Source organism: Podarcis raffonei, chromosome 1, assembly GCF_027172205.1.
Source record: "Podarcis raffonei isolate rPodRaf1 chromosome 1, rPodRaf1.pri, whole genome shotgun sequence".
NCBI classification, from domain to species: domain Eukaryota; kingdom Metazoa; phylum Chordata; class Lepidosauria; order Squamata; family Lacertidae; genus Podarcis; species Podarcis raffonei.
Window position 1 is genome coordinate 79,408,712 of NC_070602.1, and position 25,144 is coordinate 79,433,855.

Below are 25,144 nucleotides of genomic sequence, written 5' to 3' on the forward strand. Positions count from 1 at the left end.
TTCCAAACTTAATAAATCTTTTATACCTTCCTTTTTAGGAATGCCACCCAGTTCTCGCCCCCAAACTCCACCACAAGGCCTTCACATTTATCCCACTGGCCTTTTAAGTGAGGCGGAGGGGCTTAAACTTCTAAACATCGCTCCATTGCCCACACTGGGACTTGTTCAACCCTGCAATCCTATATGCTCTCATAAAATTGTAAAGTTTGAAAACCCCAAGGGTCATCTAGCCCAACCCCTTGGGATACAGGAATGGGATACAGAAATATGTGAAGAGTATGCTCCATTTAACTCAGTGGTACTTCTGAGTAGACATGCTGTGCATGTTTTCAGACTTCTTGAACGTTCTGTTCTCTGTGCTGGACTCTCATCCTGTGTCTTCTATATAAAAGCACTTAAATGTGACCTCTACATCAGAGAAATTATACATGTAGCTTAAATCTTTCAAAGTCATGCTATTGTGGAAATGAGCTACGTTTTCATAAGGGGGCAGGGTCAGTTTTAACAAGTGGGATGTTTTGTTTGTTTGTTTTTAAAGTTCATGGAGGAGTGTTGAACTATGAACCTGGCGACATGTCTGGGTAAATTATTTTCTAAAAATTGATTCTTTAGTGAGGCTTGGCAAGTTAATCACTACATGAAATGCTACTCTGCCACCTTATAATGAAGATGGTTGGGAATGCTAAGGAAGGGTGGGATAAGACCCCACTGCGGATATTGTTAGTATGGTATTTCTGGGCCTTAGCACTCAGAATATGCATATGCATACATAAATGAATGTCTCTGGTACAGAATTGCCACACAACTCCATTTGGATGTGAGCTGCTGCTGTCAAGCCATTTTCAAGCCCATTCCTTTTCCAGTAAGTTCAGTGAAGGATGTGAACTCATGCTTTAGGATCTATAAACTGTTTAAGGCACTCCAATAAACTATATAGAGATACACAAGATCTGCTCTAGCCACTGTCCTAAGATCCTTTGAAATCATGTCACAGCTAATGAATTAGTTTGGATCTTAACTTTCTCTTTGGAGCAGTTCTGGGTAAAGGATTGATAGCTGCCATGAAATGTACCTTTCCACAATGAATTTTTGAAACAATGGTTCATTCCAGAGTAATTTTCCCATTTGTTTCATGCGCTCCATACCTCTGAGGGGCAGCTCTGAGTTGTTAAATTCTAGACTCATGTCAAAGGTTAAGAGTGATTCAGGTGTAGTTAAACATATCTGGAGGGAAACAGTTAACAACTTGTGCTAGTTATGGGGGGAAGTTTGATTCATGTCCACGACAGAACCCAGCTTGGGATTTTCTGTCTTAATCTTGTGTCCTCGGTACAATATTTGGGAGAGGTTCCTATCCAAAAGGTTTAGAAACTTGGTTTTTCCCCTCTTTCCTTTAATGATAGCTGATGTCAGGTTGTCTTGTGTGGAATGTAGGCAGCCTTGCTTATACCTAAAGCATGCCTGAAGCCTCTCCACCCTTAATGGAAAGAAATTACACTCTTTGGAAGTCTGTTGCTTTACTAATAACTGCTTTTACAGTTGGTATGTTTCTGACCCATCTTAATTCCTCCTGTAAACTGGAAAAAAGGTTAATCTTCCTTAGAGAACAGATTAAATCAGGGATGAGGAACCTGGGGCCCTCCAGATGTTGGGCTGCAGTCATGTCTGACCACTGGCCATCTTGGCTGTGACTCATGAGCAGTCGGTACAGCATGAGACTCTTAATCTGGAAAACCACAGTTTCCCTATCTGGATTAGATTGTGTGTCTACGAGAGGATGAATGACTGCTGGGAGAAGTGCAGAAAGAAACCCCATGGTGCACCTGTAAGTAACTAAACCGGATGCCTTCATCTGCCCCAGCTGCAACAAAACATGTCCCTTCCATTATCAGTCTCTGCAACCACAGCAGGTGTTACAACTCCAACCATTTGACTTCACCCTCGAAGGCGTACTCTCCTACCGTCTACCGAGACAGACGGATGCCAAAATCAATGGATTAGATCCAATGAAGGGATTTCTTCTTTGGAACTTTCAACAATGGCCCCAAATGGGTTTCCTGTGCTTTGTGGTGTGCTAGGCCAAAATGGCAGAGCAGTAGCAGAAAATAAAAAGTGGAGGTGGTTCTCATTTGATACCCTAAGAAGTGTAGGTGTTTTTGAAGGTTTCCAGTTTAGTGAGCATGATATTCTGCAAATGCTGACACCCAAAATTGTAAGCGATTCTCTTCCTGCCCCCGTGAATGTTGCTACAGCAATTGCTGTATCCTGACAGGAGCCGTTTATTGTACCTGTAAATGGCTCAAGATCCTGTGTTAAAACATAGCCAGATCAAAACATCCAACTCTCTGTAATTTAACAGGGGCATTGTCTAGCTGTGCTTTCTGTTCGTGCTATTAAAAGCTACAAGGAACTGAAACTTTTTCTTCAGTTGACTTGTCACCTGCTTTTTAGAAATAGATTGTAGGCAAATAAAAGCTGTGATGCTGTCTATTGCTAATGTGTGTTTAGTAAAGGGATATAGCGCAAATGACGGTGCTCTGTATGCTATGGCCACTCAGCAAAACTGCTTCTTCATTATCTGTCCTACAGTTGACTTAGACAGCCAGCAAAAAACTCTTTATGCTTATCAAGCAAGTGGTTTTTAACCACAGCCTTAATCTTTCTATCCATAAGTGCTGTTGTGTGTACGCTCCCCAAATTTTTGAGACCTGACACCTTTTTTTCTGCAGTGTTAGAAGTGGAAGCAAACTTCACTCTCATTCTCAAAAAGATTATATCACTATATTGTCTCAGAACATTGGGTGGGCCTCTTCCTTGCAATGGTGGGACTGACCAATTAGTACTGCTTTCTGATGCTTGTTGATCCTCCGCTCAAGGATGGGATTGTGCTTTGGGAGCAACTGGGATATTTCTGGGACTCCCACACTCTCCTTGGCTTGCTGGAATGAGAACTGGTTTCATAATCGTGTGGTGCTCAAGTGCCCTGAATGACTCTTAACCAGCATGTAAGCAAAAGCCTATGCATTATCTATGGTGTGATCTGTTCAACCCAATGTTTGTACCTTCTCAGCTCTTCTGTAGCTCATTGTATGTGATTCTGGTGTCTCTTAAGAGGCTGCGCACCCATGAAGCTTCATTTTTTAAAAAACCATGCCATCCTAGATGAAATGCATCTGTGAGCCCATTTCATTTAGTTATCTCTGCCTCCTTCCCTTCATCAGCTGTGCTCTCGCTGGTTTCCATGATCACTTCCATTAACCCGACAAAGTCTCCTTCTGCTAGGGAGATGCCCGAGTCATTGGGAGAAGAGCTGGCTGCCTTTCTCTGATCCTTGGTATGATAAGTGTTGGTGACTCCACTTCCTGCATCTCTGGCAGCCCCCGGCACTGTTGGCGAATCCTGCTCCATGCCTCCAGGAGAAGCCTCCGAGGCAGAGCCAACAGCAGCGTTTGCTTTGCCCAGACGGGATCTCTCAAGCACTGGGGATGTCAAGGGCGTGAAGGGAAAGCAGGTGGGAGGGCCATTGCTGCTAGGGGTCTTGATACCATAGGAGTGGAGGTAGGTGGGGTAGTCTGGGTTTGGAGTTGCTGAGCGGTCTGGTGTAAACCAGGGCTGCCGGTGGCCTTTCAGACCCTTGACGTTCGCCTGCATCTCAGGATCTGGGGACTCCGCAAAGAAAGGAAACTTGGGACTTGCCGAGCTCGCTGAGGACAGAGGCCCTCCTGGGCTTCCCAAAGGGGCAATCTCCTTCGATCCATTGGTCAAGTTTTTTGCCACCTCTTCAATGGTCACTGCCAAGGAGTCTGCAGCCTGGCCTTTCTCCGTTGGCCAAACAAAAGTTTCTCTAGTTCCCGATCCAAGAGAGTTCTCACTTCTGTCCATGTCGCTGGCTCTGCCAGGGGATTGGCTGGTGGAGTTGTCCCTCAAAGAAGAGGAGCAGGCGGCGATGCTGGAGAGAGCAGGCGGCTTCTTGCGGCCTTGACGTCTGGATGGGAAGATCATGGGGATGGAGCTGATGGGTGTCTGTGGGGCGCTGTAGAAGCCAGGCCTCTCGTAGAACGGAGTGGACATGAAGGCGTCAAATTCTCTCAGCTTGCTGGCCGCCTTGTCCCATTGGTCCTGGGAGCTGAAGCTTGCCGGGGAGCAGTCTCCCCTTTGCTGGTTGATACTGGTTGGGCTGCCGGGTTTGCCCACATCTGGGTATGCGTAATAAGGGGAAGAAGGCACACTGTCATTCCTCCGGCGCATCAGGTTCATTCTGGACGACCTGGGGAAGGTGGGGGACTGGACGTTCAGGAAGCGGCTGATGTGGCCCAGCAATGGGGTGGAGTGGTTTGCTTCCTCGTTCTCTTTAATCTGTTCCAGGGGTTGGAATTCCATCTCTTCTTTCTGCATGCTGGAGAAGGGAAATAGGCAGTTGCACACAGTGACTGGAGAGATTAGAACATGTAGGGTGGCTCTAAACTCCTATGTTGGGTGCACTCTGAACAGTGCCATCTCCATGTTCTGGAGAGCCCTTGGAGAGAAAACAGCCTCAGTGCCCCTTTACCACTTCTCTCCAACTTATGTCAGGGGTCCCACTTCCAGCCCCTGTTGCTGCTGCTTCCCCTGACTATTGCTGCCACCTGTTCAGTGTTCACCAGGCAGAGAAGAACCAGTGAGCAAGCAAATGTGGCACAGATTGCTGCTCCTCACTAACATGGCTCTTCACTTGCTCACCCCCATTGTGGGCCAGAGAGAGAGAGAGAGAGAGAGAGAGAGAGAGAGAGAGAAGAGGTGAGCAAGTGGGCAGCAGCAGCAAGGAAGAGGAGAAGGGGTGGGACCAGGGGGCTCTCAACTATTGACGTATGGGACTTGGTAGGTGCTTGACCATGCCAGTCAATGATTCTTGTGCCCAGTAGGAATACTTCTGTGTTTGTACTAGCATGTCTACTCATGCTTGTTTGTTACTTCCAGGTTTGGCCCAAGACATTTTGCTGCAAAATTCCTCCTCGTCAAGGGGTGCAATATCCAAAGCTGATCAAGTTAGTTTGGCACCTGAGGCAAAAAAAATTCCACAAGCAGCTCTCCCCACTCCTTGGCAGTTAAAAAAACCCCACAATAATAAATCACTAACAATTTGCTGCCTTCTTATGATATCTAAAATCAGCTGCCTGGGGTGGCTGCCTCACTCTGCCCAATGATAGGGCCGGCTCTTTGTGTGCTTACAAAACAAAAATATGAAAATCCTGCACCAGGAGAAGCTGACCTATGAGACAAGTTGCTCAGACATGACATATAGCACAGTCCTATTTATTCAAACACCTCAGAGGACGAAGATGTTCATAAACAGCTTATTTGGCAGTCTGCGCCTTGATTACTTTGGCCGGTGGTATTCACTTGATTACCTGCAGGCCACAAGGTGAGGTGTGGCAGAGCTAAAGAGGTGAGTCTTGGCAACATATCACAAAGAATTTGGCTATTTGTGGTTTGGATGACTGAGGTTCTGCTTGGAGCCATAGCAACAGCAAAAACAAGCTCCACAGCACCTCAAAACAGCCAAATGACACGTTCTGGTAGAAGCTGATGTAAAAAGAGTGGCGTGAGCATTGGAGGAATGTCAAATTATATGCTAACTGCAAACTCATTCTCCTTACGTAGCCCAAATGGCATCATCCATGCACAAGAGCAGGCTTGCGGAAGTACAAAATGTTTTAAGTTTTTTTTTAATACGTTCTGTTGAATACTGTCCTCTTCTGGTTTATTACTTTGTGTGCAGGAAGAGGGCATGGCGGGCTGGCTGGAACCCTGAACAGGAGCACTCCCCACTGCAACATGTTATTTTATCTCCTCCTTGGGTTTTCTGCTAGTAATTCTCAAAACTCTTGTGGAACTATAACGACAAACACGTGTATAATGCCATGAGCTTCCATAGGCAAACGCCTACTTCATCTCCTGGGTCAGGAAAGGGTTGCTTTAGGTAGCTTCACTTGCCTGATGTCAAAGGTCGAGCCCAGGAAAGATGTCCGCTTATAATCCGCAGTTGCTGCTGTGTAGGGTGGCTGTGGGTCTGGTTCGTTCCAATATGGGTCCTTCTGCAGAGTGGGCAGGTCCTGGTGCATTTCATCCACTGCCATAAGGGAGACCTGCGTAGACAAGACATACGTGCCAGGCACAATGGGGTCAAAACTCAATGGCACTGTGAATGCGTTTGCTCTTATTCTTCCATTTCTGAGAAAACATCCATTTCTAATAATTTGGGGTGGTTGCAATTTAACTGTGTTCAGTTGAGAGTGCTGGAGAGCTTATGATAATAGAGCAGCTCACTAAGATAACTATGTTATTGTGGCTTGCTGGAGTCTTGATAACCCTCTCCTTTTCTGAGTGGGCGAGTCCCAGGCAGACAAAAAAAAAGGTGGAGGTTTATGGCGTCTGTAGTAGGCTCAGCACATGGCTGAGTGGGGCTATGCTCAGCTTGGTGGACCACAAGTTGTGCAGGCCTGCCTAGGAGGAAAGGTTGATTATGAGCTGCCTTTGATGTACAGGAAGCAGCATGAGATCATGAGTAGCAGGCAAATGATCAAAGTGCAGTAAAGAGTGAAAGCTCAAGGAGGGGCGAGTATGGGAAGCCTCCTTCCAAATTTTGATATAGAAACATCTTGAAATGTCATACGTTAACTTAGAAGCACACTAGGTCTTCTGATAACAAAGCCACACACCAAGAAAGTCATGCTTGGCTCAGAGACCTGCTAATGCTATATGAAGCTTTTTCTCAGAGCCATGATTTCATCTTATTGAATGCTGGATGTCTAATGAATCGCTGAGAAGGAGTGTTGAGCCTCAAGGGGGAAAGAGCTGCCCTGTGGGAAGTGTAAGAAAGGCCTTCTCTGAGTGCTGTAATAGCCAGGCCTCAAACTCACCTGGAGATTCCTATCAATGAGCCAGTTGGTTTCAAAGTCGTCGTCATCCTCCCCAAATGGATTAATGAGCTGTTCAGCTACCTGTGAAATGTGTGCAATGAAAGCATTGCTGATCAGCACTGGACATGGAATTTCATCCATCAGTTGGTTCAGATGTCTTGTAAAAACATAGATTGGTAGTTAACGAAGTTTTACTCAGAGTACGCCCACTGAAATTAATGGACATGACTAAGTCAAGTAAAACTTAGTTGAATACCATCCATACCTGTTAGCCTAGGCTTTCCTTGACTCAGAAGGTTGGTCTGTTATTGCTGAAATCCTGTTTATGTTTTCATAATGCTGTTTTACTGGTTTCTATGTTGTATTTTTAGCTTTACGATAATGTTTCATTGCTTTTGTTTTGTACTCTTACATACTGGTTAGAGATTGTTACATATTATGCTGTTTAGAACTGCTTTTAAATGAAATGAAATGAAAATAGCTCCTTAGTTGTGGAACCTAGGATGGTCCAGATTGTTTTAAAGCCCAGATTGGGCTTCACTATTATATTTAAGACAATATTATCTTGTCCAGTCAGCAGGATTAAAAGGCAAGGTTAACAGACCAAAAGGATCTGTCACTTTGTAAAAAAATGACAAAAAGAAAGTCAGATGTTGATGCATTTGCTTGCTATGCACTGCCTTACCAATACAATTTGCATTTGAAGAAGACCTTGCCAGCTCCAGCAGCTTAATAATATATTTTTTAAGCTAGCTCACTAGAAAGAAAACCTCTTGATGGGATGGACTGCAGAGGTGGTGGCTGGAACAGAAGGCACAGCACCTCGCACTTGCATGCCCCTTTGGTCCTTTAAATCACCCACCATCTTCCAGTTACCCATGAATGGGCAGACCTATGTTTGAAGATCTAGGTCTGCTGCCATCACATGGACTTTTGGCCACTCTATAAAGCCTGGATTTGCCTCTGTCTAAGGTGGCCTCAGGGTGTATCTCGGCTACTCAAAAAAGAACTTCAGAAGTTCTATCCTGATGGGCAGAAGTTTCTGGGGGAATTCACACTCTCTCCTTTGAACTGACCTTTAGCCAGCCAGCATAGAAGAAAAACTGCAGGAAGGTGAAGATGGGCACAAAGAGATCCATCTCGTGGCCAGGATACTCCTTTGCAGGGTCCAGGAACTGTCGACCAATTAAACAAGCCAGGAAAAAGCTGTAAACAGCCACTGTGACCACCTTGGAGAAAGAGACACAGTGTGTTAGGGCCTTTTAAGACGCCGTGACTTATTGGGGTGGGAGTTGCACAGCCATTGCTAAGCTATGGTTCACAAAAGGAAGTGCTTCTGCAGGGGTAGTATCATTATGACCCAGACTAAAGTCATTAACCCAAGAAAACAAGCTTCTCACCCTCCACAAGCACAACTATGTTCTGTCTCTTTTGCTGTGGTTTCACTGATGCCACATGTACCCATGGGGTCTGAAATGCATATGAGACTGCTGCAAGACACATCACCTGCCCCTCACCCACCTGCCTACCACATGGGTAAGCACCACCGTTCTAAACCCCTTCCATTGGTTCTTTTCATTCCTTTTTTTCTTCTTCCACATCTTCCAGTACTTGAGTGAATCCCTCGTACAGTTTCAATACAAAAAAACAACCCATGTTATCTTCTTGCATCAAGTTCAGGCCCATTTGCTTCCACACTAGGAAGATCTATGGGGATTTTTAAAATGTGGCTAGTATTAGAAAAAGCACTAGGTGAAAGCATGGTTATATTTCCATGAAAAAGGACCTTTGTCTGGAAAGCCCCAAAGATTTTGAAGAACTCAGTTATTGTCTCACTTCCTCATCCCTTTTGCCTCAAAAGGAGTGGCGTAGTGTGGGTTGTCAGCACCCGGGGCAAGGCAAGTAATTTGCGCCCCCTAACCCATGGATTTGCGCCCCCTAACCCGTGGATTTGCGCCCCCTAACCCTAACCCCCAGATGTTGCGCCTGGTGCGGCCGGCACCCCCTGCACCCCCCACGCCACGCCACTGCTCAAAAGAACTACTCTGGCTCTAAATTCTCTACTAATTCTTCAGCTTTTTTGAGTTTTACAATTCTCTATTTGATCTTTCCAATATATGGGGCCTCTAAAGGCACCATGGTTAATGTCCCATATCATTTCTACATCATTTGCAAACCAAAATCTGTCTCAGAATGCCACCTGTCATTATTTAAGTTCCTATGGCTATGCAGAAAACAACTAATTCATGGAAATAGACTGTCCATGTACAGCCTTGACCTTTATCTGCCTTTCATCCTGGCTTGCAGGGTTCGATATATACCTTCCATTAACCTGAAATCCTTTTTCTCGGCACAACAGAGTCTGGCAGAGTGCGCTATTTAAGCAACAGGGTTGCATAAGACATGCGAGGAAGCTGGCACCATAACGTCTACCCCGAGGCTGCAGTTTGGGCGGTGGTGAGCAGTTAACATGCCTGGTGTCTAATGTAGATAACAGCCTTCCTTTTGCACAGAGGGCAGGAACAGCATGCCAAGAGCTGCGAAGCTGTGTTTGTAGGGCTCAGGCAAAAACATGATTCAGTGGATGGGAGTGAGCTAGTAAGGCAAGTTTTGATATGCTCAAGGAGAAAAAGAGCATGTACTCAGAGAAAATAAGGACCCAAACTCATTGGTCTTGAAAATTCCCTGTCATTGTATGGGGAGTTATTATGTGCTATGTGTTTGACTGCAACCGCATAAGACGTTGTGACTTGAACATACAACGTCTGGCACACTAGAGTTGTGTGTATGGGATTCATAAACAAAGGTTACGTGAGAAGGTGATGCAAGGATTGGGTGTGAAGGCTACAGAAGATCATGCATGCAGTATGCATATCTGTGGTTGTGGTGGGGAAAACTAACAATTTTATTTCTTTCTTAAATTTGTATACCCCCCTTCATCTGTAGATTCCAGGGCGGTTCACAACATAAAGAATACAAGATAAAAACACAAAATACACAACAAAAATGACAGCAAAGGAAACAGCCACAAACCAGTAACCTCCCTCCCACTTGGAGATTCAAGGGGAAGGGGTTTAAGGGCAGGTACATATTTGTACATGAGGACTTTGGATGTATTCCGAGGCTAATAATAGAAGAGCCCTGTTGGGTCAGACCAAAGGCTGATCTAGCCCAGCTTTCCATTTCTCACAGTGGTGAACCAGATGCCCATGCTCACAAGCAGGGCATGCGGAAACAGCCTTCTACTGACTGGTATTGTGAAGCATGCTGTCTCTGCTCCTGGAAGTAGCAACAGCCACCATGACTACCAGCAGCCACTGACAGCCTTATCCTACATGAATTTTTCATATCCCACTTCAAAGCTGCCTTACATCGGTGGCCTTCATCACATCTGGTGGGAGCAAATTCCATAGTGCACTGTGTGAAGAAATACATCCTTTTGTCTGCTCTGAAACTTCAATCATCTAGCTTTTTTGCATAACCCCAGATATTCTAATATTAGGAGAAAGAAAGTGTGTGTGTGTGGGGGGGGAACCCACTCTATTCATGTCCCCTCTCCCACTGGCGGAGGAAGAGGAGTGTGGGGGGAGCGCACCACCCCCGGCAGCGCAATCCCAGTGGGGTGCCATCGCAGCTGGCCCCCCCACCCGCGCTGGGTGCCATGCGCCCGCAGGCAACATGCCACACCTCCAGGACACGTGCCACACCAGCCCCGTCCCTGCCTGCCTGCTCTCCGCCCCCCCCCCCCCGGTGCCAGAGCATGAAGCTCTGCCACTGCCCTCTCCTCAACTCACCCCTTTTTTCCTAAACTAAAAAGCCCCAAATGTTGTTACGCTTCCTTGTACGGGAGTTGCTCCAGCTTGCTTTGCATTTTGATAGCAATTCTGATTATTTTAAATCCCATTGAAATAAATGAGTGTTAAGTGAGCTAGCTTGATTTTAAGTGGGACCAAGACGCATTTAATTTTGTCTGGAGAATATATACCAGTTCTCACCTGTGTGTAGACCAATGGAATGCTGATCCAATCATACCCATAGAGTCTCCCACACTGACTGCGCAAAGTGTTCATTTCCTGTTGGAGGGAAGGACAAGTACTGATAAAGGTACAGATGATCCACCACAGAGTCCCGTCCCACCCATTTTGCCTTTATTATTTCTTTCTTTGCAAATATTTGTATACTGCCAAACATTTAAAAAATATTGAGGCGGTGAACAACATGAAATAATAAATAAAATCAAATTACAAATAATGCATCAATGAATCAGATTAATAACTCAGCTTAACTGGATTGCCTCTCAAGGAAAGCCTGGATGAACAAATGCATTTTGAGGAGATGCTTAAATGCTAGTACTATATGCACCTGTCTGATGATTACTGGGAGCACATTCCAGAGGGCAGATGCCGCAACACGAAAAGTCCTGTTTTTGTAGACATAAGAAGAAACTTGGGAGAATGCAAAAATATTAAGAGTGTTTCTCTCACAATGTCCTCATCAAATTGCCATCCCACTGTATTTTCCCATTTAATCAGGATTTATTGTTTCTATGGAAAACCCATTAAGTTAAAAAGAAATAAACCCAGAACTGGTAAATCCAGATTAAATGGGGAGACAGGGGTGGTGTTTTAACGAGGATGAAATTGTGTGGACACTGTGAAAAACTTGCGTTCATGAGCAGCACTGAGTCAAAATCGGCTGCTGTGTGGAAGCACCCAGTGAAACAGTTCTCCCTCCTTTTCTCATCCTTCCGCTCTTTGCGAGGGGTTCCTCCTTGTGGTCCTTGAAGCACATCACAGACTCACATGACCCTGCTTTATCCTTTCTATTGACTTGCCATTTCTGAGCCCAAAGTGAGCACTGCCAATTGCAATATTGTTTTGTTATTTTGTCAGTAGGGACACAGAAGGTTTTGGGTCCGCAGCTCCCCGCATACCACTGTCCTGTCTGGTCTTAAGCTGCCTATCATCATATCCCATCCTTGATGGCCTGCAGCAATTATTCTGCCTCTGCTCCTTCCTGGAGAGAGACCTGATGTTCTCTGTTCAGGAGACTACAGCATGGTTGGCTGACACCCACTTGCATATCATGAACTCACATTCAAGATGCCTTGCAGGAGCACACTGTCACGGATCCTTCCATCATTACGTGCCTTCACTGCCAGGTTCGAGAACCACACACAGGGGATCCAGAACTTGTTATGGGGTGAATTTAAACTGTCAAACTTCTTGTGTTCTTCTGGAGTCATCAGGCCTATGCAGACAAGAAGATGGGGGAGAGGAGGAGGACAGTTTACAGGAATCCTGTCACGCAGGTTGTATTTTGGAGAGGAAATAAACCTGTTGATCTCAAAAACAATTTTTGGGACCTCAAAATATTGAAGCGCCTTAAAAATAAACAGCAAAAATTAATAACACAATAGACAGCACAAATTCAAATATATATTTGTAAATAAACACAGATATTACCATATTGGCCCAAATATAAGCCGTACCCGAATATAAGCAGCACCTTTAAAATTCAAGGGGGAAAAGGAAAAAAAGACAATACTGTACTCGAATATAAGTTGCTCACTTAAAATTCCACAGGCACTCACACCTGTTCCATTTTACCATATGTCTGTTTCAGCAGCGATATCGCAAAACCCAATTTTTGTAAGGTCACAAATTTAACCACTTTTCATGGTCGGAATTTGGAAAAAAAGTGTGGCATAAATTCGGGCCAATACCGTACAAAACACCAAAAGCTTCCAATGACCACCTTCCAAAGGAAACCAAACCTGGATATGTGCTGTACTCCTAGAACTGCTAACCACTTGGAGAAGTGGGAAGAGCTTAACGGTAGCTTCAGAGTGGGTCCCATAACAATTATAACTTGCCCAGTTGTTCTGAACCCTTAGATTTGATAGGCTGAAGGCATCAAAGATTGAGGGCCAGTGTAGTGTGGGAGATTAAATCTCAGACTAGAAAAGGGGAGACCCAAGTTCAAATCAATGCTCAGTCCTAAAACTCACTGAGTCACCGTGGGCCAGTCACTGTCTCTCAATCCAACCTATCTCACACGACTGTTGTAGGGATAAAAAGCAATGTAGATAACCCTGTACGCTGCCTATTAGTTTCCTTGGAGGAAAAAAAAAGCAGGATATAAATGTAATTAACAAGAAAGATTGCCTTCCTCCCTCCTCTAACCAACTCTTGGCATCTCACAAAGTGTCCCCCTGGACGTCTTCATTTGTGGCACGGAGGATGGGAATCACTTTAAGCACATTTTGTCTTAGTTGGTCATCACTGTGATGGATAGTACCTGCTGTCACAATATGTTCGATGCTGGGAAATCGCTTGAAGACAGCAGTGCTGACCGAGCGCAAGATCAGCACACCCAGCAGATTGATGTAGCGCATGAGTGTGCGCCGAAGGAGGCGGCCGTACTCGTCCTTCCCATCCACGCTACTTGAGACCAGGTTCATAATGCGGTCAGGCCATGGGATGCTCTCATACTGTCCCCACCATCGAGACACCACTAAGGTGACATAAAAACCTAGCGTGAAAACAAAGAGATGGTTAGTGAGGATGATAGGAACGAAAAGGAAAGGGCTGCAGGAACAGATCCAATTTGAGCAAAATTGGGACACACACACAAGCTCTGAGCCACAAACCTTTTCCATTTTGAGCTTTCACAAGACATCACTTGTGCATGTTCAATTTTTTGTCTCACAAAACTGAAGAAAGCTGAAAATCTTTGGAATCCAAATTATGTTTGCTTCATTATATGCTCATTATATGCTCAGCACCCTGGCTGTAGTACCTGAGCTTGCGAGATCTTTGTCTGCAGTATATGCAGTTGATCCTGTGAGAAAGATCCCTCAGCCCTGCTCTTCTCTCATTTAGCAATACCCTGTCAGAATGGGCACTACCACACTGCTCCTCATAGTCTTATGAGCCCAGAGTAGGGAGAATGCTTTGTCAAAGCCTGACATGAAACTGTCAGTAAGAATGGTACTCTTGGCAGAGCGCCATCTTGCCTCTCAGAGAAGACATATTTATGCGAACTTCTGTCTGGTGTTTCTTAAGGGGTGTGAGAAATTCTCCAGCAGCCTTCAGATTTCATGCCAGGCAGGAACAGCTGTCATAGCCCAATTATGTCCTCCTTTGTGAAGAAGTACTTTATTTTGTGTGTTCCAAATTTTCCAACATTCAGCTTCAAAAGGATGTTATGAGAGAGGGAGAAAAATATTTCCCTATTGTTATAATTGAGAAACAACAGAGTCTGTGATTCTCAGCTGAAGTGCTTTGCCACTGATCATTCTAGGTACAGATAGAGAGATATTAGGGATGGGTGGGGCACCATTTTGGATTTTCTGCCTCAAGCACCAAAATGTTTTTGCTGGCCCTGGCTATACATGTTACAAATAAGCAAATAAATAATGTAAGGGTTTCACACTATTCTTTCCCCATTTTTACATGCCTTACCTAGTACAAAGGACACCGGGATCAGTTCGGCATAGCTATTGCAATACATAGCCAATTTCTCAAACATCAGCCTTTGGCTCTCATTCAGAACCAGCCTGTAATGGAAGCACAGGGGAATATTTCCAGTTTCAAAACTACAAAGGGGATTTCTCAGTAATGGGTACTGAGAAAAGCAAAAAGGAAGAAAAAGAGCTTCCTGCAGAATCATGGGCTCTGGTTGCTATTTGGACAATACCGTACAACAAATTCACTTTTGTTTTCATTTGTTGTGTGCAGTAAGATCTTGTCCCTCAATGTAGCAATGTAATGCTTTGCTTATATAACCTCACATTTCTCTGAGCATTCAAACACTCAAATCTAGGGGAAATATAATCTTTAGAATAATTTTTTCTTTATGGTTCTATGTTTCCTCCATTGCACAGCTCTAGTACAAGATTGAACACACTCCCCTCACCGTTGGGTCTGTTTTTATAAGTGTTCAGATTTTATAAATAAAAAAATATTTTATTTTTCGCTGACTTCTGAGGGTGCTGCCTCCTTGGTTGAGTCAGGCAACTGTGCCCGGCCTCAGGCCTCCTCTCTGGAGAGCTGCCTCCTTCCTACAGCTCAACAGACTCCTGTTTGTTGGTTTGGGAGTTTGGGAAGAGGAGGAGGGGAACATTCTTTCCTTAAAAGCACCCACTGCCTTTCCAAAGAATGAGCTCAAAACGAAGGCCAAAATCTACTGTGGTTTTGTGTTGTTTTTTTCAATTAGTTTGCTGTGGTTCATATTAAGCTGTGTTGTTTTTCTGTCTCTACTTATGTGGGAACAGAAAGCATAGCGGGAAGCATTTTTGATGGGACACCCACTATCCCCTTTCTTACCCTCTAGAGTTATTCCTGGATGGAATGCAGGTTAAAAGGAGGAGGAGGAGGCAGACCCTGAAGTACAGGCTCCTCCTTCCCTGTCTCTCAAAAGGAAGACTGATCGGCTACAAGTGAATGAGATATTTGAGCCGTCCTCTACCAATTGTTCCCCTGCAGAAGTCATGTGCCAAATCTAAAACATGCTTGCATGATGCGTGCAGAAAGACCCTAAAGAAACCAACAGGCTTAAAAGAAATGCCGGTGCTCACCTGTAGATGAGGCTGATGCCGAAGTAGAAAGAGATGAAGATTAAGAACTCGCAATAGAGGAGTTTGTAGATGCTCCCTTTCCATCGGAGCAGGAGCTGTGAGAAGGTGCCCAGGCGTGCATCAGCTACACGGTATGTGTATGTCACTGTCATCACAAGGCCTGCTAAGAAAGAAACAACGACATGGTGGGGGTTGAGGCCCATTGCGGGAGAGCGGGTCCTGTAAAAAGACAAAACCAGCTTTGGCAGGTTGGGGAATTGGATAACCTGGATAAAATCAGTGCTTTTTGTGGGTGAAGGTTCTTACCAGGGCAGGGAACCATCACCTGTTTTTTTTTTTGCTGCCCGTGGCAGCCATTTTGTGCTGACACCCACAGGAATACTGGCACCTCTTTTTTACACACCAACACCCACGGAAGCAAGGAAGCACTGGGCAAAACTATATGCAATTTCATTGTGTTTGTGTGAGAGAGGGGGAAGGTAGCCTTGCAGTAACTCGGAGCAGAGCTTTTTGAGTGACTGCCCCTGTTCCGTGCAATACAGTGGTACCTCTGGTTACGTACTTAATTTGTCCTGGAGGTCCGTTCTTAACCTGAAACTGTTCTTAACCTGAAGACCACTTTAGCTAATTCCTATCGAGATATGACAGGCATCCACTTTTAGGAAACAAATGAAGACATTTTTGTTCTGACAGGCTTTCCCAGCCAGATAAATGGGCCCTTCTGTTTGGTTTTGGTTTTGTTTGGAATGTATTGGCTTTTTTGTATTTTTAACTGTTTTTAATGTACGCGGTCTTGAGACTATTGTGTAGAAACCTATTAGTAAATTGATGATAATTATTAGAATAATAGCCCCAATGAATCAATCTCAATTTGACAACAAATGCTGATGGAAATATACTGTGAAAACCATATATAGATTGCTATGGCTAGTGGCTAATGCAAATAAAGTTTCTATCTATCTAACCATATATCAATGATCGGATATACAGGTCAGCAGAATAAATGTCCATCATCGTACATGATAAGCTGCATTTGTTGCATGCTTTTTTCTTAGAATCATAGAATCATAGAGTTGGAAGAGACCACAAGGGCCATCGAGTCCAACCCCCTGCCAAGCAGGAAACACCATCAGAGCACTCCTGACATATGGTTGTCAAGCCTCTGCTTAAAGACCTCCAAAGAAGGAGACTCCACCACACTCCTTGGCAGCAAATTCCACTGTCGAACAGCTCTTACTGTCAGGAAGTTCTTCCTAATGTTTAGGTGGAATCTTCTTTCCTGCAGTTTGGATCCATTGCTCCGTGTCCGCTTCTCTGGAGCAGCAGAAAACAACCTTTCTCCCTCCTCTATGTGACACCCTTTTATATATTTGAACATGGCTATCATATCACCCCTTAACCTCCTTTTCTCCAGGCTAAACATGCCCAGCTCCCTTAGCCGTTCCTCATAAGGCATCGTTTCCAGGCCTTTGACCATTTTGGTTGCCCTCCTCTGGACACGTTCCAGTTTGTCAGTGTCCTTCTTGAACTGTGGCGCCCAGAACTGGACACAGTACTCCAGGTGAGGTCTGACCAGAGCAGAATACAGTGGCACTTTTACTTCCCTTGATCTAGATGCTATACTCCTATTGATGCAGCCCATAATAGCATTGGCTTTTTTAGCTGCCGCGTCACACTGTTGGCTCATGTCAAGTTTGTGGTCAACCAAGACTCCTAGATCCTTTTCACATGTACTGCTCTCAAGCCAGGTGTCACCCATCTTGTATTTGTGCCTCTCATTTTTTTTGCCCAAGTGCAATACTTTACATTTTTCCCTGTTAAAATTCATCTTGTTTGTTTTGGCCCAGTTCTCTAATCTGTCAAGGTCGTTTTGAAGTGTGATCCTGTCCTCTGGGGTGTTAGCCACCCCTCCCAGTTTGGTGTCATCTGCAAATTTGATCAGGATGCCCTTAAGTCCATCATCCAAGTCATTGATAAAGATGTTGAATAAGACCGGGCCCAAGACAGAACCCTGTGGCACCCCAGTAGTCACTCTTCTCCAGGATGAAGAGGAACCATTGATGAGCACCCTTTGGGTTCGGTCAGTCAGCCAGTTACAAATCCACTGAGTGGTAGCAAAGTCAAGACCGCATTTTACCAGCTTCTTTACAAGAATATCATGGGGCACCTTGTCAAATGCCTTGCTGAAATCAAGGTAGGCTACATCCACTGCGTTCCCTTCATCTACCAGGCTTGTAATAAAACGAGATCAGGTTAGTCTGAAATGACTTCTTTTTCAGAAATCCATGCTGACTATTGGTGATCACAGCATTCCTTTCTAGGTGCTCACAGACTGTTTGCTTAATGATCTGCTCCAGAATCTTCCCTGGTATTGATGTCAGACTGACTGGGTGGTAATTATTTGGGTCCTCTCTTTTCCCCTTTTTGAAAATAGGGACAACATTTGCCCTCCTCCAGTCTGCCGGGACTTTGCCTGTTCTCCAGGAATTCTCAAAGATGACTGCCAGTGGTTCTGAGATCACATCTGCCAGTTCTTTTAATACTCTTGGATGCAGTTCATCTGGCCCTGGAGACTTGAATACATCTAAACTAGCCAAGTATTCTTGTACTATCTCCTTAGTTATTCTGGGCTGTGTTTCCTCTGCTGAATCATTTGCTCCAAATTCTTCAGGTCGGGCATTGTTTTCTTTATCGGAGAAGATTGAGGCAAAGAAGGCATTGAGGAGGCATTCTTGCATGGACATATTTTCCATGTTGGAAAAAAGTATGTGATAGGATCTCAGTGGGTGGATCCTTGATGTCACAAACACGATTTGTTCCAGAAAGTAAGGATGTCAGATTATATTGGATACACATATACAAGGCATTTTAAGACAACCACAGCCAAATACTTTAAATAGTGTCCCGAGGCTCCCCCAACCATCATGCGCAGATATTGAGGGTGCACAGGGGCCTACAGGGGAGAGGAGAGAAGCAGGAAGTTCCATTGTGCAATTTGGAAAGAAACAGAATGCATCTTCCCATGATGGAGAAGGCTGGGGCCAGATGTCCTCTGTGCCTGCTCTGTCTGCTGCCCATGTGCTAAGGTGGGCAACTTCAAGACCCCTGCTCTCTCTTCTTAAGATTATTTGTCTTTACATCAGACTTGGATTGGATGGTTCGTTGAATAAAGGATGCCTTGAAACAGAAGACTTTCCTCTATGATAGTCCTTCAAATAGAAAACTTTTCCTACTGAGGCAAGAAGTGAGCAGGAATAAAGAAGCAACACTGGAAAATAAGGAGAAGGAAATTGGGGAACATCTAAAGGAACCGAAAGTTGGAGTATGGGAAAAGAAAAGGCGAGATGTAAGAAAAAGTTTATTCAGTAGTACTAACAACTCAGGTTTGGACTGCTGCCCAGGAGATAGTTTACACATTAAAGAGAGCACCAAAGTATGTTGCTTCTCAGAAGGGCCTTCCCCACAAACCATCAATAACAACATTTGGTTTGGACTGTTGTGTTTGGATAGGGGTGAGCAGGAGGGATGATTGTATAGTATGGTGCAGAAATAAGGTACAGTAAAAGGTGGGAGAGACTTTCTGCACGTACTATGAATGTTTCACAGAAATGCACAAACTTATCCTCTAGACGAGTTTGTCCAAGCAGGCAGAAACACAACAAAATGTTTTCTATGGAATATTTTTCCCCCTGACCATGTAGGTTTAACAGTATCTTGATGATGTGGATTTCCTGGCTCAGTCATGTCATCGCCTGGAGTTGCTCAATGTGATGGATGAACCTTTCACAAGGTCCCAGTGTTTATATTATTGTGTTCCTAGCCACGTGTTTGCCAGAGGCAGCTTGAAGATTATTCCAATATGTAATGCCAAATACATAACACAGAAATGTTGTATGGTAGCCAGTCTATCTGTAAGAATAGCTCAGCCCCCAAATAAGCATATTGTCTGCTGCATTGTCCGTCTTGCTGTGCCTCTTTCTCTCTCTCAAACCCTTCCCTCCCCCAAGATGATTATGCACCTGACTGCATTGGTAGCAAGAAAATGCCAGGGCTTATCCACACTTACCTTCCCTCAATGCTTTCCAGGCATGGTCTGTGCCTTAAAACTCCATGTCCAAACGCCTTTTTTCCCCATTGCTCCAGAGTTTCTCTGTGTAGACCCACTCTTTATAGTTCAGTTGGAGCAAACAGCAATCTGTGGGAAACCCAAATTGATGTTTGCTCCAACTGAGTCTTAAAGAGCAGGTTCTCATGGGGAAAGCTCAGCCCCCCCAAAAAACCCCACACTCAACAAAAAGTGAGTGTAGATAAACCCCCAGTCTAGTCTGGGGCTGCTATTTGGTAATTTTACAGCTAGATACTTTTGTTTTAAAAATTGTCATCAATGCTAGCAACGCTGCTGAAGACCTTTTAAAATTGTGTATATTAGAATAACCACATAAACAATGCCCCCTTCACCTCTTTCCTAGATGGGTGGTAAACATGCCAGTCAGATAATGTTCACCAATGCTAATTTCATTTTCTAATCTACAGTCATCTGCATTCTCCCATAACCACATTAGATTCCAGCAGAAATCAAGCATGGCTGTGTCCAGGCAGCTGTCCAGCCTGCTTCTAGCCTCTAGCTCACACACAACTTTGTCCTTCACACTAACAGCCTGGTGGGGGTGGGGGCCCCATCCCTTTCCTCTCTGGCACAGAGCCACTTCCTTCGTTACCCTAAGGACCCATACTTAGTTGCCATTACCAAGAAACTTGCCTGGCTATTCCAGCATTTGAATCTTCATTGGACCCTGGAATTAGAAGGGATTTAGGCTTACAGCTTACCCCCACCCCCACCTCACCCTCCAAAACTTACAACACAACAAATCCACAAATGTGGAAAAGATAAAGGAAATGACCACACACACACACACATACTTGAACCACTTGAAGATATTCCTTGATTGTGTGTGTGTGTTTTGTTATGGCAACTTCCTTTGCGCCTCCACCGCACCCAGGTAGAATTTTTCTCATGCAATTCAAATGCGGAGTGCATTTTTACCAAAGATGGAAAACTCCAAGCCTTGCCTGTGTAAATAATGCCCGTGAATTCTTCAGCAGTATATAGGAAAGTCCTGTGCCTTTCCCTTTCCCTCCTAGTCTAGAATGCCCCCCTGCCCTGCTATATTGCTTACTGTGGGAGGAAACTGGAAGGTTAACCATGCCAAATCAAATTTCTAGAAGCAGAGGAGAGAATGCACTGATTGCCAAAGAAGAAGAGAAGAAAAGAAAGTTGTAATGCTTCCTCTTGTGGGATTCGGTGAAGCGAAAGAGCATATTCTATATTATATGATGCCAGGGTGCTTTGAATTAGGTGTTGGGTGGGCTCTTCTTCGCTAGAGATATTAAGAAAGAGCCTGGATGGCTGCTTTTCAGAGATGCTATAGCACCAGGTATTCTGCCTCAGCAGTGGGGTTGGAAAAATTGGTGTATACTATGATTCGATATATCCTTGTACTGCACCTGGAATACCTATGGAGAAACAAAAACACTAATTCCTCCTTATTCTCAATCTGAGAATAAGCAAATACATCTTCTGATATCCTACGGTTAGAGGTATCTTCATTGTTTTCTCCAGTCAAACTTCTCCCTGGTACTCACCGGTTAAGGCTCCCTTGGCTCAGGAGCTGGTAGAGTTACAGACACTAAACAGTCCTATAAACTCTATATGTGCAGACAGGCGTACACTGTTAAAATAAGGAAGGATCCATATCCAAAGTCACATAACATGGAGGAACTACCTTGTAACACACTTGAAACAGCTTTCGTCCTTACTGTTAGACTGGCTGAGGCTAACATCCTATGTGAACCTACTAGGGAGAGTTAAGTCCCATTGAAGACAGTGGGACCTACAGCAGAGCAAACATGCACAGGCTTGGAAAACACAGCTGATGGTGGCATTTCCTACTATTTTACAGTTCACGGATTCCTCTGCATGGAACCAGACTTGTGAGTATGGTAGTTGCTATTTCAGGTGAATTGTTCTAAAATACAAAGCTGTGACACCCACCCACCCACCCACCCACCCACCGGGGGGCCTTTATAATGCAAATACTCTGCGGATCTCATAGAACAGTAGATCACTGGGTACATTGAGGAAAAAAGAGTTTGCCAATGTGCTTTTTTTAGGGGAGGAAGGGGAACAGCTTTCAAAAATTAAATCATTTTAAACGTCAACATTGGAATGCCCAACGTGAGAATGCCATTTTTTTGCATGTTAAGGTGCATCCTTAGACCCCATGGCCAACCGCAAAGGAGAACAAGACCTAGTTTATGCAAGAGGAAATTGTGGCAAGAGTTGCTTGACCTTCAGGAACAAGAGAGGCTGCACCTGCTGCACCACCCTCCTCTCCTGTGAAAGATACAAGAACCCCAGGTGGTTCCTCCTTTGCATCTGTATACACAGTATTCTCGTGATGGCCAAATGTACAGAACTGGCAGCCTCCCTCTGCCCCAAATAAACTAAATAAGGTGCCTTGTTTTAAAAAAGTGGAAACACATCCCTAAGCAAAAAGAAAATTTGTCCCATTCTAGGACAGCGCCACAGCAGCCCTCGGGGAGCTACTTACCAAAGCAGGCTCCGGCCCTGCAGCTGGGACTGGAGACGTTTGGCCTCGCATGTGTCCTGGCGAGGTTCTTTGTCGGCACACGCCACACTCCACCTCTTCCCACCTCTGTGGCTTGTGGGTGATTGAACCTGACAGTGACACGGTGCTCTAAGAAGCCTGAAACCCACTTGGGAGTTGCAACCGGTCACTTGATTCCTTAATCCCACCCCCATTACAAAAGGAACTCTGTTGTCTTTTGCTGTGTTCTCTCCTAATCTTCCAAGTAAGCTCTGCGTGTTTAGAGAGAGGCAGGCCGGGGGGGGGAGCGGGGGGTGGCCCCTCAGCTGCCGCCCGCCCGCTCCTGCTTGCACTCACTCCTGGCACAGCCGTGGCAGCCGCAAGAAGAAAGGCATTTCTCCTGCTAATTCTTTCCTGTTTGGATCTTTTCTGAATGTCACCGTTTTTCAGAAGCCCCGGGGATTAAGTGGGGCTGGAATTTTCCACACAGTTTATAAGGGTTTTGTCATGCTGCGCTGAGCACAACCCACCCACAGGCCTTCTTCTGGGGCTCCAAACGATGGCTTCCTGTGAGCTGGGATGCTCTCTGGCCTCCAGGCACCTGAACTCGGGCCCAGTTCACACATTCAAGGCTCATCACTCCATGGGTTCTTTCCTCACTTGACGGCTCAGTATTTGGTGGCTTGAAATTGAACATGTGGGCTTCTCCACTTAGGAAGCATAGGTGGAGATATGGAGACTCTCTCTTGTGGGACTTGATCTGCAATGGCTCTTCTTGTATATGGTTGCCACCATCAACTTAGACCTGCCAAGTGACCTGAGGGGCAGGGGGGAATTCACACTGCTTTGTTCTTGCGGCTGCTACTCCATGTCCTTGGAGATGGAGGTGGAGTCTTGATGTCAGATTTATCCCCAAGTGCTTCCTTAGGAGAGGATGGATCTGTGCTGATAGGGAGACGCCTGAGTCTTCTCAACTGGCAGTGATGTTGCATGCGGAAGTGAGCCATTCTCATGACTTACCCGCTCAGCCCTTCCCCTAGATCCATGTGTCTCTGGGATCAGACTCCTCCTGGAATCTGGAGGTCACCAACCCACTAGGACCTTCCCCTTGGTTAGACTCCTCCAGTTCCCCAATCACCTCCCATTCCTTGTCATTTGACTGCCCTCTCCATGATGTCTCCACAAGACTCATGACAATTTCTCATATTCTAACCCTCAAATCTTGTCCTTGCTTTGCAGCCATTCTCCTTTCTCCCACCAATTCATCCACATAAAATCAGCCTTGCTCAACTTGGTGCCCTCCATATGTTGTCGGACTACAGCTCCCATCATCATTGGCCACACTGGATGGGGCTCCTGTGAGCTGGAGTCCAACAACATCTGGAGGGCACCAGGTTGGGGAAGACCTGCATAAACTCACTCTCGCTCTGATGATGAGGAGAACTATTTTCTAATGGTTTGATTCCATTTCATCTAGTAGGACAGGGGGAGGGGGCAGAAGGCGGGGTTTCTAGTTAAAAGCGCAGCATATAAAAGCTATAATGACCTTGTCAGCAACCTTCATCCCTTCCTCCCAAAACTTCTTGAGCCTGCTGAGCTAAGCACCCAAATCTTGGTTTTTCACTGGGGTCAGTTTCCCCAGCTCCTCAATAGGTTTTTAAATATTGCCAGTGGGACTAACCAAAGAGCTCAGTCATCTGCTTGTGTTGCTCACAAAGTGCCTCTCTTGGTCAGTCACACTTAATTCTTTAAACTATAGTTGGCAGGTGCTTTATCTGAGGGAGGATTCTTGTCCCTGCCTTCAAACATACCCTTCTTTCACATCCAGTCAATGTGGCCAGGAAGGGCCCATTCCCAACTTCTCCTTGGGTATCACTGCCTCAAACTCTCAGAGGCAGTTTAATTTTTTTGTCTTCACCTCAGGAGCTTAACCTCAGGGAGTCAAAATACTTTTGCCCCATTTCCTTCAGAGGGCAACTGAGTAAACTTTGCAACTGCCTTCTGCTGGGCAATCCAAGTTAGGCAGAAGTTCCTGTCCATCATTTCATCCTCAGACCCTATGTCAACCTCTTGCCACTTGGTGCCGTCCAGATATTTTGAGCTGGCTGGGGCTGATGGGAGCTGGAGTCGAAAGCAGGACACCAGGTTGACATTTATGGGGTCAGGGAGGGCCCCTTGAGGAAGTGGTACACCACAACCGCCTCCTTCAAGGCAGGTGGCACCCCCTCCCCTACAACAAGGCACTGGTGATTCCTTGGACCCACCTAGTGATTCCCTCTCAGCTAGACTGAATAAGCCAAGATGGGCAAGAGTTGAGAGGACAAGTCCCTTCAAGCACTGTGTCCACAACCTCCTGCCATTAATAACTGAAACCAGGACAGCTGGACCTGATGGTGTGCTGAACAGCTCCTCTGGACTTCCTCTGTGTCGTCTAAATTTGTCTGGATAGGTGTGTTAGTCTCTTGCAGCAGAAATAGAAAAGATTATTCCGGCACCTTAAAGACTAACACATTTATTACAGCATAAGCTCTCCTAGACCATCTGATGAAGTGGATAGTAGTCCATGAAACCTTACGCCATAATAAATCTGTTGAGGCTGGATTCAACTAAGTTGCGCTAGCGGAAGCCAGTGCAAAAATACATGCCTGTGCAATGGGGTTCCCCCCCTTGTCCACCTGTGCGCCCCCAACGGCCTCCACAGATCTGCTCAGGAGGGTCAGAAGAAACTCCAGAAGAGCATGCATGTCCATCTCGTGGAATGATGTTGAATTCCGCTCTCCATCTTTAAGGTGCCAAAGTCTCCTTGTCGTTTTCACATTTGAACTAACTAGCAGGCAGGTACAGCTGAATCTGTTAGTTTTGGTTTATCTCAGTTTCTCATCCTTCCACTCTTCAATTCAGTGCTGCACATTTCCACAGCAACCTGCAATTCTTTATTCCTTTTTTTTAACCCTCATGGAAATTCATTAGCGTTTTAGTGTGAATTTCTCCTAATAAACACATTTCTGTATGAAGTTTTAACTGACATACACATTTTTGAAAGTGATTCCCCCCTC

General features: G+C 45.2%; 1 protein-coding gene and 1 long non-coding RNA gene across 2 annotated transcripts; one reads left to right on the top strand and one right to left on the bottom strand.

Moving 5' to 3' along the window:
• Nucleotides 1-1,500: 1,500 nt before the first annotated feature.
• Nucleotides 1,501-15,638, bottom strand: BEST1 (bestrophin 1). Its single transcript, XM_053396679.1, has 9 exons — nucleotides 15,481-15,638; nucleotides 14,366-14,460; nucleotides 13,200-13,433; nucleotides 11,995-12,149; nucleotides 10,895-10,972; nucleotides 7,976-8,128; nucleotides 6,900-6,980; nucleotides 5,974-6,125; nucleotides 1,501-4,396 (listed from the first exon to the last, which is right to left on the bottom strand). The coding sequence occupies exons 1-9, from the start codon at nucleotides 15,630-15,632 to the stop codon at nucleotides 3,187-3,189; spliced, it is 2,310 nt and encodes a 769-aa protein (XP_053252654.1). The 5' UTR covers nucleotides 15,633-15,638; the 3' UTR covers nucleotides 1,501-3,186.
• Nucleotides 15,532-19,736, top strand: LOC128417686 (uncharacterized). The gene is made up of 3 exons (XR_008331525.1): nucleotides 15,532-15,611; nucleotides 18,624-18,826; nucleotides 19,182-19,736. It is a non-coding gene; the product is annotated as an uncharacterized LOC128417686 (long non-coding RNA).
• Nucleotides 19,737-25,144: the final 5,408 nt, after the last annotated feature.